The sequence below is a fragment of the Canis lupus genome, chromosome 26 (assembly GCF_011100685.1).
Source record: "Canis lupus familiaris isolate Mischka breed German Shepherd chromosome 26, alternate assembly UU_Cfam_GSD_1.0, whole genome shotgun sequence".
NCBI classification, from domain to species: domain Eukaryota; kingdom Metazoa; phylum Chordata; class Mammalia; order Carnivora; family Canidae; genus Canis; species Canis lupus.
In genome coordinates this window covers 720,680-734,534 of record NC_049247.1, presented here as the reverse complement: position 1 = coordinate 734,534, position 13,855 = coordinate 720,680, and the positions used below count along the sequence as shown (strand labels likewise).

Below are 13,855 nucleotides of genomic sequence, written 5' to 3'. Positions count from 1 at the left end.
TTATGTGCCAGGCATCATGCTACCCATCTGTTCAAATACTGCCCAATTTCAACTATTTTTCTTCCTTTGCTCATATTTCTGAGGACCAGCTATGTGTCAGGCACTTGGCTAAACACTTTGTATGCATTATCTTTTTTTTTTAAGATTTTATTTATTTATTTGAGAGACAGGGAGCATGAGCAGGGGTGAGGGGCAAGGGGGAGGGAGAAGCAGACTCCTGCTGAACAGGGAGCCTGACTTGGGGCTCAATTCCAGGACCCTGAGATCATGACCTGAGTAGAAGGCAGACACTTAACCAACTGAGCCACCCAGGTGCCCCATTCGTATGTATTATCTTATGTAATCTCCTCAAAATTCAGAAGGATAATCATTCTTCCTATTTCACTGACATGGAAACCAAGGCTCAGAGAGAGGAAGTGACTTGCTCAAGGCCACCCAGTTGGAGGTTGGACCCAGATCCATGTAACTCCTTATGTAGCTCAAACGCCTCCCCTTCCATGAAGTCCCCCTGGCCATCCCCATCAACATGGTCCCCCCTCTTGTGCTCCTCTGAATTTCTGCATTGCTAGTACTTGGCTGTAGACTCTTGGAGGAAGGCACCATGCTCTGAGCACCCTATTATGCTCCACAACAGACAGCTTTCTGTGAAAGAAGTGTGAATGGATTAAGCCACTCCCTGATGCCCTTCCCCGACTTCCTGAGGAAGCCTGAGCACCATGCATTTCTCAGCAGGGTGGGCTGATCAGGAAAGGAACTATGGGCTTGGTCAGGTGGGGTTGGCTGGGAAGATAGATGCACTGGGGGTGAATAGGCTGAGCCATGTCAGCCACTCATCCTACTGAATGGAGACCACAGGCTGGGCAGTGCTCCAAGACCTTTGCACGTTCCCCTTGCTCAATTCTGGCAGCAACACCATGAGACAATGTGACTGGAACCCACCTCACAGGCGAAGAAGCTCCAAGCAAGAAGAAACCTGACCTCGCCGTAAGAGGTGGGGTGGTGCCCACCCTCCACTGGCAGCCCACATTCTAACCACAGCACTCTCCTCCTACCAATTAAGATAAGCTGGTTTGCTTCCCTGTCCACTGCTAAGTGCTCAAGCACCAGAATATTAACAGGCATTTTCCACAATCTGCTCGAAATGCTGTGAAAATAGTCCCTGCATACGCCAGCCTGTTTCTCAGAAATGAAATCAAAGCTTGCTGGTTTCAGACAGGGGCTACACACAGAGCTGATCTGACCAAACTATTCTGTTAAAAATAAAAATAGTCCCTTTTCTTGCTGTAAGAGGCAGGAGCTATAATACCTGCCGCTGATCTAAGCTAATGTTCTCACCAGTCTCCAGGGAGGTGCACAGGGCAGGGACCCCAGAGCCAGACATGCCTGGATTCCAATCCCACCTCTGGCAATGCCTGACCTGCCTTGGCCCAGTGATGGGAGGACCATCGCCTTCCCAGGTTGCCACAGGGGTGTCGTGGCAGGGCTCCGGGCACTCAAGTGGCACCTCCATCCACTGCTGTCACCACCAGGTGTGCGGGAAAACACCTAGGACGGCTGTGCACCCGACAGCCTAGGGTGGGCTATGAGCAAGCCCGTTCCTGGGGTCTCACTGGGAAACATGGCAGTTGGGAGGAGGCCAGCTTGGGGAGGGAGCAGCCTTCCTCCTGAGAAGGTTCCCTAGGAGATGCACCCCACCCAAGAGCCTGCTGTATGTTTCCCCAGCCTCCCACCTGTCCCCCCAGCAAACACCAGGATGGAATCACCTGGGGGGTTGAGGAGGGAGCCAAGCTATGTGGATGGGGCCAAGGTGGATCCAACTGCACCCCGCTCCCTGCAGACCTTCTCCCAGGCCTGCTCCCATCCCAAGCCCCCCCGCACCTGGCCCCTACAAAGTGAACACTGACCACCTACGTCCATCACGCAGAAGGGTGCTGTCCTCCCGGTGCCTGGGGTTCCCCTCACCTGACACGCACTTTCTCACGCCCCCTATCAGAGCCAAAGCCAGAACACAACCTAACACATGCTTGCTTTTTAAACCTCCATTTCAGGCTATAGCCGGGTTTTAGAAAGGGGGGGTGCTGTGAACCTCCATTCTCAGCTGGTGGCCTCGCTTCCTGCCTTCCTCAGAAAATGGAAGAATTGGAAAAGAACCTCAGAGTTCCCACCCATCTGCTGCCACAAAACCGGCCTCTCATGCACTCCTCCCCCCATGCACCCGCGCCCTGGTGCTCCCTCCAATCGGAAATACCCTCCCTGCTCTGTCTGCTGCACCGACCTGTACCTGCCGACCTGTACCTGCCCGTTCTCGGTGAGGGGATGACCCTGGGGACATTGGATGCTGTGGTTGTCACAAGCAGGGAAAGTGGGTGCCTCTGGCATCGGGCGGGTGGAGGCCAGGGGTGCCGCCTGCCATCCAGGCCCACGTCTCCTGGGTCACCGCAGAGCAGCTCGCTGGGTCTGATTTCTCTCTGCCCACCCCGTCCACTAAACTGACTTTATTGGGTCACCAGCGCCCTGCCAGCTGGTGGCAGGACAGTGTGAAGACTGACCTCGCAGAGGAAGACAGAATGTGTGCACACAAAGAAAAGGCCATCTGCAAGCTGGAGGAGTGTTCCCACCAAAACCCAGAGCTGCCAGCACCTTGACCCTGGGCTTCCAGCCTCCAGAACCCTGAGACAACAAACATCTGTTGTGTAAGTCGCCCGGTCTGTGGCAGACGCTAACGGCAGCCTGAGTGGACTCCCACGGCTCCCAGATTTGTCTCCAGCACAATCCCCACAGCCAGCTCTCTAGCCATCCCGCCCATGCACTGGGCAATGCTGCCCCAGGACTTTGGCACCTGCTGGGCTGGGAGCATTTCCCGCCACCCCTGAGTGACCTACTCTCACTTCAGTCTTCACTTACACCTCATTCTCTCCCTGAGGCCGTCTCTGGGCATCCAGCAAAGATGCCGGGGCCTCCCACTGACACTGTCCTTCTCTACCTTATTTTGCTCCTTAGCGTTTGTCAGTATTCAAGTGTCCATATAGTTTGCCTGCTGTGGTCAGCAGGATAACGGGCTCCCAAGATGTCCGTGTTCCAGGTCCAGAGCCCGAGAATGTGTTCAGTTACACGGTGAGGAGGGTAAGGCTGTGGATCAGCTGACTGGGAGCTGGGGAGGGGGTCCTGGGTTACCGGGCAGGCAGGCGCATCACAGGGACCTTTCACATGGAAGACGGAGGCCGGGGCTGCTGGCCTGCGGATGGAGGGTGGGCCTGGCCCAGGAAGCAGAGGCCTCCACGCCGGGAATCCTGCCCCTGGTGCCTCCACCAGGAGCAGCCCTGAGGACACCCAACTGCAGCACAGAGAGAACAGTGGACTCTGACCTCCTGGGCCCACAGAATTCCTGGGTGCTGTGCTGTGCAGCTCAGTTAAGTGCTAACTTAAGCAAGAGGAGATTAAATGAGCTTCTCTTTCAGCCTCCCATGCCTCCTCAGGGGACGCAGGATCCTCAAGGGTGGGGTCCACGCATGGCTTTGCTGCTGTGTCCATGGGGCTCTGGCTCTGCCTGAACATGCAGGTGCTCAGTGTTTGCTGAAGGGTTGAACACGGATGGTGGTCAGCGGGGGCTTCAGCCCCAGATGCATTGAAGGCCTCAGCTAGACTCGGGCCACAGGCAGAGCCACCTTGTGGGTCACTGACTCCCACAGGCTGCACGCTGTGGACGTGTGGCACCCAACATGCTGACCACCGAGTGCTGAGGGGCCTGCTACGTATCAGCAGCACTCCCAAGCGTTCAGAGTGGACCAGGTCAACACCATCCTCCTGTGCATCATTCTGGGGGCCGACACCAGGTGGGGGACCTCAGACCAACGTCCACTGCAGCCCCTAACGCCCTTGCACAGTAGTTGAGAACCTGGCCTACCTTCGTCCACGTCGTGGAAGAGGCCCTAATGGCCTGAAAGAAGGTGTCTATAGGCGACTCCAAATGCACCCCGCCACCCAGCCCACCATCCTAGAGAACCAACGTTTCTGCAGATGCCCTGTCTTTTTGTGAGCTCAGGAGGTGCTGCACCAGGTGGAAAGTGTTACAAACATCTAAGATGCGCTGCAGTTTCAGTCAGCTCGGCTTGAGATTTCTTCCCTCTTGCTCTCTTAATACACCTTAATACATGTGGCCCCGGCCCCTCCATGCCTCCCAGGCATCTGGTCCAGGCAAGACAGCCCACCCACAGCTAGGACCCCACAGCCAGGGCTTCACCCCGGCACTCATCCCCCATGCTCCACATCTCCCACGTCCCCCACCTCCCACCACGCCCCCTACCGTATCCCCTGTACCCCCTCGCCCCTGCCCAGTTGGGCCCTCCAGCCCAGTCCCACTTCTAACCAGGGCCCCACGGGGGCTGCTCCACAAGGACCTGCTGCAGGCCTGACACCTCATTGCACTGTTTCCCTGGTGCACTGCCAGGCCCTGGGATGGGCATTTTAAGGAACAATCATTCTTGGCTTATTTACTAAAGAATGAAAAGCCAACCACTGAGGCTCCTGAGCCCTCTGGGAAGGCCCATGTGACAGGTGCACATCAGACCTGACCTGACCGGGTGGCCAGGCAGGTGAGCCTAGGAGGTGGGGCTCCTGAGGGCCCACTGGCCCCTCCACCCCAGTCTTTCAGGTCCAACCCCCAATACAAGGACCTTGGTCTCCTGGGGATACACAGTTGACATGGAATTGGTGCAAGAAAAGATGTTCGAGTCCATACTACGCAGGAGCTCTTGCAAGGACAACCAGGTTTGGCTGACCCCTGGGCGCCACCTAGATCTCTCGGGCAGGTCCCAGATGGGCGCTGTCACCATCTCCCAGGAGGTGACCTAGCCCACACTTGGCCGGGGCAGTCGTGGTGATGGCTTGCCTGCTGCTGGTCAGGGGTGGGGCCTTCTGCCTGCTTCGTCACTGCATCCCTGAAGCTCCAGCCCAAGCAAGCATGAGGTCCACAGGGGCAGGTGCATCTCTGAGGGGCGTCCCGGCAGGACATCACTCGCATCTGCCAGCCAGCACGCCCACATGTGATACGCTTTGTATGGAGAGGGAGAGTGGACACTGAACCCGCCCAGTGGACCAGCGAGGCTACCAGGAGAAGACATTTATCAACTCTGAGCCCTGTCTACTTCCTTGATTCCTTCTGGGAACTCATCTCCCCCCCCCATTCTCAGCGTCCTGTGGTTTAGACGCGATCGACCCAGGTTCCAGGGGTGAAATAAAGCTGATGCTCCTAACGGGGGAGACAGACAGGGCCAGGCTGCTGGTTCAAGCCTCACCTAATGCCCAACAGCCTGTAGCCCAAGGGCCAATGAGCACAATGTTATGTCTCTCAGGACTGAGTCTTCTGTCACTTGAAAATCAAAGATCTCAACTGAAGCCAGAATCAATAAGCCTCCTTTTAAGCTGGAGGAGACAGAGGCTCCCATGGTGCTGCCCCCAAGTCCACACAGCTGACAAATGCTAGGGCCCCAAGGGCAAGCCCAGGCTCTCCCACTGCAGTTACACTGATGGCTAGTTTACGACTTACGTATCATCAGACTGAGAGCCTCCCGCCGTCCATTACAGCCATGGTGCGTGGCCCAGAGGAGGCCACTGTCCCAGCCCCCACAGTCAGCTGCTCAGGGCCCCAGGTCTGGTCTTCCCTCCACCCCTGTGTGCGATCCGTGTCCCTGCAGACCTCTCAATCACCTCACTCAACAGTGTCCTTCATGTCGATGCACATTTTAAATTAAATACATTTGCTTCTTAAATAGGTGATTTATCACCACACGAAGTAGGAAGCCTGTATCATTCATCCAAAATATCAGTCAGCCGAGAAGAGAAGTCACAGGTGGCTACAGAGCCCAGCTGGATGAGCTGCCTATACAAGTCCGGAGCCAAGAGGGGCCATGGTGGTGCCTCCTCTGCGGCCAGCAGGTCCTATACCCAGACAGCGTGGGCTTAACCACCGTGCCAAGGGCAGGGGTGACCCTTTTGCTCAGGCTGGTTCCTCTTGCCTTGCAAGACCCCCGGATTCTGGAGCCCCCACCAACCCCACTTCTCAGTGAGGATGCCAAGCCTAGAGCTGGTGAGCCTGGAGAGGGAGAGACTGGACCCCAGCCAGCTGGCCGCCACGGCCTCAGGGGAAAACAGGGTCTCCACAGGGGCGATCTTGCTCTCGGGGACGAGGCCACATCTGGCCATTTCGTGAGCACAGCAGGTGTGCCAACCAGCACCCAAGGGTGGAAGTGGGGCCGCTGCTCAGCATCTACCGACTTCCAATAGTGCACAGGCGGGAATGATCCACACAGATGTCAACAGCATTGGGGGGAGAAGCCCTGATGGGGGCCACACATGGAGCCATAGGCAGGGGGCTAAAAGACCTGCACTGTCCAGCCCCTGTGGTCCCTGGGGAGACCTTGGTCTTCTTTTGGCAGAGTTGCCCCCCATGCAGGTCTCGTCTGAATTGCAAGGACCCAAGTGAAACCATGGATGTGCCAACCAGCTGGACAGAATGACATGATTTCCAGAACTTCAGGCAAAGCCTGAGGGGCCGTCTCTCCATGTCCCCAGCTCCTGGTGTGGCCTGATCCTCTGCGCATGGATGTACCCCCCCATCCCCACCTCCACCACTACGTGGACTCTGTCTTCTGCATCCATGCCTCCCCTCTTCATTCTACAACTCCCTGGGTTAGGGTTCACCTGCTCCTGCATGACCTCACCTGAATGGAGCACATCTTTGAAGACCCTGTCTCCACATACGGGGCCATCCTGAGGGCTTGAGTAGACATGAATTTGGGGCATGATTCCACCCAGTGCACTGTCTCGAGCACCGCACCTTCCCCCCTCCCCATCCCTCTGCTTTCTCCTGGCACCCAACCATAGTTGCCAGCCTCCCTCCTAGGATGTGAGCCCCACGGGGGGGGGGGGGCACCTGCATCACAACTGCTTATGGATCCAGACTTGGCATCAGGAGGATAGCAGGTGCTTACTAAACACGTGGATAAATGAGACATTACCTTCCTTCAAAGAGGAGAAGGTAAGGCCAGGGCAGGAGGGGCAGAGGGCCAGGGGCCCCCTCCCGCCTCTATTCCAGATCACACCACCCTCCTCCACACGTGTCCTGTGGTCCCCAGCATGCATGTCACACGTCATGGGATGATCCAGCAGGGGTTGGTCCACAGTGTCCTGTGGGTGTGAGAGCCACCCTGCTGACCTGCGCCACCACCTCCCAGCAGATCGGCATGAGGACCGGAGTCTGCTTTGCTGTAGTCACACATGTGATGTGGGGCCACAGGGAGATCATGCAGCTCTTAAATACCTTTCAGACAACCTGGGAAACAAATTTCTCCTTCCTGTGAATGGCAACCAGACATGCCGACGACAGCGGGTCACCGTGCCAAGCAGTGGAGGGACCATCTCAACTTTGGCCATCCTCACCCCTGCAGACCCTTGTCACCTCTCTCTGTCAGCATCTGGCTGCCTCCCCTCCGAGGGTATCTGGACTTTGTGGGAGCAGAACGCTGGCCCTACGATGTGGATCCCAGATGTGGATCCCATCCTGGACATCCTGTGGATCCCAGATGTGGATCCCATCTCCATGGGACACCGGATATGGAAACATGCAGAGACTTGTTTTTGTCGAGTTTCCAGCCAAGGAAGGATACACTGTCCTTTCAGAAAGTAGGGGCTTTGAAATATGCAGATTGCGGAGCTGAATTGTAAATGCAATCACTTAGCCCGCCCCTTCGAGGTGGGATCGCCGCCTGCATGAATTATCCTCAGAAGTGCGGCTGCAGATTTGCAGACAGATCTCCTCTCTGAGCCAGGCCAGGTGAGGTCCACTTCCCACCCCGAGAGCCAGAGAGGTATTTATCCTGGGGTGGAGCGTCCTTGTGCCTCCTCCCAAACACGAGGGCTAGGTCTGCCGGAGTGCAGCCCTGCGTCCAGGAGGAGCCCCCTGACTGGATGGGGCCGGCAGATGGGGAAGCACAGGCAAAGAGGGTGGGGAAAGGCAACACCAAATGCTCTCCACCTTGTCAGAGTGCGTGAGGCTGCCGCCAGCACTGTTCAAGTGCCGCGGGGAGGGTGGGAAAGACCGTTCCACCGCAGCAGCCCGCAGCCCTGCCCTGCATCCGCAGGAGGCCCAGCTCCAGTGGGGCATTCATTTCTCACTCTCAATGGTAAATCAACAACCGCAGAGCAGGAGTCATGCGGACACAGGGCGGAAGGCCAGCCAAGTAAGCACTGCTGCCCTTGTGAAGCCAGACCTGCCAGACCCTCGACGATGTGGTGGACAACCCACACTTTCTCTCCAGCTGCGGCCAGTTGAGATGGGCAATGCGGGATGGTGTGGCTCATAGCACGGATTCTGGAGGATGTGGACCGGTGAATTCTGCCTGGAGAGGCCCCGACCCGCCGAGGAACAGGAGTTTTCTGCTGGAACACGTTCCCTGGCAAGTGGAACATCTCAGAGCATTTCCACCACAGACCTGCTTCTGTGTACAGAAAAGCCCAGAACCTCTCTGGGGACAGCAGCACCTTCTCCGCATGCCGGCTCCCAGGGACGGGCACGTTGGGCAGGCACACTGTGGGGGCGAGGGGCATGTGGCAGAGATAGCCAGACCCTGGCGGCCCCCGGATTCTTTGGGCACTCTTCTCCGACCCAGGCATCCTCTTCTGCAGGCTCTCACCAGCTGACTTACTCATCCTTTTAAGATGCAAACAGTATGCATCAGACAGGATTTTTGGCGAAAGAAGGACATAGTGTTGAACTACATCGACTCCCATCATGAGACATATTCCCTTTTAAAGTCTCTGGACTTCCCAAGGGTTTCCTGCTACCCAATCCCGATGTGTGCCTATCACTCTGGAGTCTCCCTTTTCAATCACAGGGAGCGGGGTGGGGCGGGGGGCGGGGGGGGGGTGTGTGTGGATGGCACTTGGGCTCAGAGTCCTGGAGCAACAGCACCACCCAGCAGAACTTAAACCTAACATCTTGTCTTCATCACTCCGGTCACCTCCTGCTTGTGGGTGTGGTGCTGATTTGCAGCTGTCTTTTTAAATACATTCATTTTAAGCAAAAGTAATGAATTGTTTAGGGAAAGATCCACTCATTCAGCAAATATTTATGGAGCACTAACATCATGCATGGTACGGCCTCAGACTCTGGTGTTAGAGCCATGAACGAAACAGAAAAATAATGGGGCAGGCATCGTGCACAAATATGGTAAAAATGGCACCAGTCATACGTGGGTTTGTGAAGCTCCGGAGAGAGCAGAGTCGAAATCCTCTCTCTCCCAGATGAGGGCACGTGGCCTGCTGGGCCGGCAGGGGCTGCTCGAAGCCCGGGATGCTGTAGGACCCCCTGGACCATCTGCCACTTTAGCTGAACCATTGGACGACAATAGAAATGCAGGCCATTTCTAAAGTAAGTGCTGTCTTTAACGTAGACTGTCACTCACTTGCTCATCAGCCTCCTCACGCTGTGCTGTCCCTGGGCTTTGCTGTCTGCATAGCAGACCACGCTTTGACGTCCGACTGCACAGGTTTGTGCAGGGGTGGGTCGAGTTAATGCGCGTACACTCTGAAATTTAGAAAGTACCTCCCTCTGCTGCAGCCAGCCAACCACAACCAAAACCTCACCATAACTGGCCCAGTGCCGTTCAGAACCGTGGTCCCTAATGGTCAGAGGGACGTGTCCAGAGGCCCGGAAGGAGCAGGGCAACCAGGTGGCAGCCAGCTTCTCCTCTGCAGTGGGGGGAGGCTGGGCCTTGACTGGGCCTGAGGCCCAAAAGCAGGTGACTGCCTGTACCCATGTAGTGCCCGTGACCAACGGGGACAGAGCCTTGCAGCAGCTTGGTTCATTCTGAGAAAGAAGTGAACCTGGAAGCCACGGAGCAGGGGAGAGTCCTTGCTGCCCATCTGGTCCCGGTCCCCAGCACTGGCTGTGTCGCTGAGGGCAGAGGGCTTTCAGACCAGGCGGCCCAGTGGGGACGCTTCCCTCCCTGTGCTTCTTGTCAAGCCAGAGGCTCTCAAACACGTGTCCATGAGACCCAGCTGCGCACACACAACCACAGATGCTGTACTTTATGTGCAACTGAACATATTCAGAAGGATGATTTCTGGCTGTCAACATTTTTTTATTGTTTTGAGCACTGAATTTAGAAGCAAACTCATGTACATGCAGGATGTGACTATATCGCATTTCCTTAAATATTTTCTCCCTCGTCCTGTGAATTTGGATCTACACACACCATTCACTAGATCTTTGCCGAAGCCGATCAGACATTCCAGACAAAGGGCACTGGCTGAAGGAAGGGAGCGGGAAACACGTCCTATTCCTGGGCCCCGCTCTGCTGGACACCCTTTCCTCCCCCCAGCTCCTATAAGCAAGGAGAGACGTTTCCAGGAAGAACCCAAGGCCGAGGAAATGTACATTTACATTACTTCATTTGGGTGTCTTCCCTCCCTTCTATGTTCGGGGGAGACTCCCAGGGATCATTTCTAAGCCGGACAGCCAGTCTTGGGGAGTGCTCCTGCCCTGTGCACCCTGCCACATGAGGAGCCTGTACCCACTGTTTTCAAATGGCTTCTTGTGAACAAATGTCAACCCACTCCTGTGCTGTCCCTCCCTAGGGACCAACCCTGGACAAGGGGGAGATCAGCTCTCATCACTTCCAGGAACAAATACTGAGTGACTCCTGGGTGGGGCACCATGCTGGGTACACAGCCTAGAAATGGACAGCAAGACCCTCATCAGAGGGGAATGGGGAGGAGGAGGGAGGGAGGGAGACAGACAGAGACAGACACACAGGGAGAGACACAGACAGAGAGACAGAGACAGAGAGACACACAGAGACAGAGACAGAAACAGAGAGACTAGAAAGGGACAAGGCAGAGAGGGAGGCAGAGAGATAGACAGGGATGCACGTGGAGAAAAAGGTGTGGGTAAGGGAGGAGAGAGGGGAAAGGTTGGGTGGGCAAGGGGCTGACATTGGCTTTCCTGGAATGTTCCATTATGTCCTATTAGGGTCAGGAACGTCTGCCAGAACTCCTGGCCTCCCCTTCCACCAAGAATCCTGGTTCCCTCTCACCTTGAAGGGTGAGATGAGGAGCGGCCCTCAGCGCTGAGCTGGCCGTCATGATGTTACACAACCGGATGTGCTGCCAATGATTTTATATAATCCTCCGGTTCTCCCCATAAACCAGGCCATAACACCTTGACAAATACACTTCAATAAAACTATGTGCTGTTACCGGGGCACAGCTTCTAGGAGATGAATCACACCAGCACACCAGCCAAGTGGCAGTTGGACTAAACTTTTCTCCCTTCGTGGCCTTGGCTGAATAGGAGAGGTCAGAAAAGCCACAGAGCTCACTCATGAAAGCCACCCCAGGAGGAGAACTGGGAGTTCTAGGTGCTGGAGAGACAGCAGGTGAGGCTGGGACGGTGCCCTCATCCAGGGTGTCCCTAAGCCTCTGTGGCTCAAGCTGCTGCTACCTCCCAGAAGGAGCCCCAAGAAGACCCCCTTACACAGAGATGGAGCATGCAGTCCAACTCCCAGATGCCTCCACCCAGAGCCAGTTACCCACGCTTCCTGAGGAAGTTTGCTGGGGCTGCCAATGCAGAGACCAGAATAGCACAGAACAGAAGGAAAAACCTACTAATGAGGTAAACACACAAACTTTTCTCCCTCCTTGTACCTCAGCACAGGGAGAACCCAGGGTGCAGCGGGCACTTCCTTCCATCTGCTGCATCCCAGTGGAAAAATACCCGTTCCTCCCAGCAGCCACCACTGGCCCCAACCCTCAGCAACACCGATGCCGACCCTTACAGGAAGCTTACACCTCCAAGGAAGAAGCCAGGAGCCCCCCACCAGAAACTGGGCTTGCTTCCCAGGACTGTGGGCTCCCAAGGACCACAGCCCAGGGTCCATCTGTGGGGTAAACACCTGCCAAGCTCCTCCCGGACACCCAACTCAATCTGTCCAGGAGTCACCAGCTCCTGGCTTCACACTCATCCCACAGCAATATTTTCTGGAGGGAGCCCTGAGTATCCCTAGGACAGGAGGCTGGGTAGGCTGAGAGGTCACAGGGAGGCCCCTTTCCCTACCGGCATTAAAGAGCACAGCATAGGCCACCTCTGAAGGGCAGCACTGCCCTCCCCCCAGTTTCCACGTCCTCCAGGAGAGATAGGACCCCAAGCCAAGACCCGCACCCCCAAAGACCCCCTCACGCTCCGGCCTGGGCGCTGCCAGCTCTTAAAGCGAGTCCTACAACCTCTTGAGAAGTTCTTTCAAGTTCTCCCAGGGAATAAGTTGGAGACATTTCATGTGTGGTGATGGGGGAGGGGTTCAAATGTCCACTGGAGAATGAATGAATGAGTGGTCATCCAGCCCAGCACTCTGCTAAAGGGAACCCTTCTCTTTCCTATCTGCCTCCTACCCAGTCTCCACCTGGAGTAACACAGGAGTTCAATCCCAGCCCCTGTTGTTGGCCATCCGGCCCTGGGGTCAGCAAGGGTTCCAGTGGCTGGAGCACAGGGCGGTGTTCCCGGCACCTGGGACAGTCCTCCCTCCAGCCCTTCTGTCCAGCCCCTTTGTTCCAAGTGGAACGCCGCCTGGCTCACCATTCAGCTGGTTGTAGACCACCTCCTCCAGGTGGTCCAGGCGCTGTAGGATGGCTTCGCGGTCCACCAGCGCGCCCACCCTGGTGTGCCGGCTGCGCATCCGGCCGTCGGCGCTGCGCACGATCTGTACCAGCCCCTCGGAGCGGTCCTGCAGGCGGCAGTACACGGAGAAGAGGATGATGCCCACGAACACCAGGATGTTGACCGTCAGCAAAGTTTTGATCTTCCTGGCAACCGCCATGAACGCGGCTGGGAGCTGGGGGGCTGCCTCACCCGCGGGGCATCCCCGTGGGCCCAGCGGCCACAGGAGCCTCCGCCTGGCCCGCCGCTTCGGGGACCATGAGCCAGCCCCGCCGACCACGGGCCGCGGGGGCTGCGGGCGGGATGGGAGGAGGGCGCAGGCGGGGCCGGGGCAGGGTCGCGGGGGGCGCTGCGGGCACGGGGTTGCGGGCGGGGCCCCGAGGGCTGCAGCCTGGGGCTTGGGGCGGCGGGCGGGGCGCTGCGGGCGGGGGGCTCCGGGCGGGGGCCGCGGGCCCAGGACGCGCGCTCCGCCGCCTGCGCCCGGGAGCTGTCCGTTCAGCACCGCCCGCGCCGGCCCTGCGCGCCCGCCGCCGCCGCCGCCGCCGCCGCCGCCCGGGGTGGGTCCCCGCGCAGGGGCTGCCCGGGGCGGCGCGCGCAGGGGGCAGCCGGCATCCCCCGCAGAGGGGCGCGGCCCGTCCCGGGAGGCGGCGGGCGGGCCCCAGGCGGGAGAGGCTGGGGAGGCGCGGGCGGGGCGCGCGCTCCGGCCGCCGGGAGGCTCCTGCCAGCCCAGCAGCCACGGCGCCGGTGCGGAGTGACGCGGCCGCCCAGCTCATCAGCATGCACGCGGGGCCTCCGCGCCCGCCCCCCACCCCCGCCCCATGCTCGCGGGGCGCAGGGTCCGGGCGAGCTCCCGCGGCCCCAGCCGGGCCGGCCTCGGGGCGGGGCGAGGCGGGGCCGGGTCGCGCGCTCCCCAGACCCAGACCAAGGACGTCCGCGCGGATGCGGCGGGCGCGGGGGCGGGAGGGCGGAGGGGAGGTGCGCGGATCCTCTTTCCCAGGACCCTCCCTCGGCTTGGAATAAACCCCAAACTTGACCCGGGGAAGTGGGGCCTTGGGGAGTGCCTGGTCGAGGCCGTGTGGTTTGCATGAATGGGCCTGAGGAGGGGCGGGGGTGAGGTGCCTTTGTGAAGGGAGGGCGGACAACAGG

The 13,855-nt window shown here is 58.1% G+C and overlaps 1 protein-coding gene across 4 annotated transcripts in view; it reads right to left on the bottom strand.

The window, feature by feature from the left end:
- The window catches only part of GALNT9 (polypeptide N-acetylgalactosaminyltransferase 9), a 79,780-nt gene extending 66,769 nt beyond the window's left edge, over window positions 1-13,011 (bottom strand). For 3 of the 4 annotated variants that reach the window (XM_038574677.1, XM_038574678.1, XM_038574675.1), the window contains exon 1: window positions 12,629-13,011. In XM_038574677.1, coding sequence (XP_038430605.1) covers window positions 12,629-12,869 — 241 coding nt within the window. In that variant the 5' untranslated portion in view covers window positions 12,870-13,011. Of the gene's footprint in view, window positions 1-7,318; window positions 7,694-12,628 lie in introns of those variants that run through there. The other variant, XM_038574679.1, reaches the window with a different exon arrangement.
- Between the last annotated feature and the right edge of the window lie 844 nt (window positions 13,012-13,855).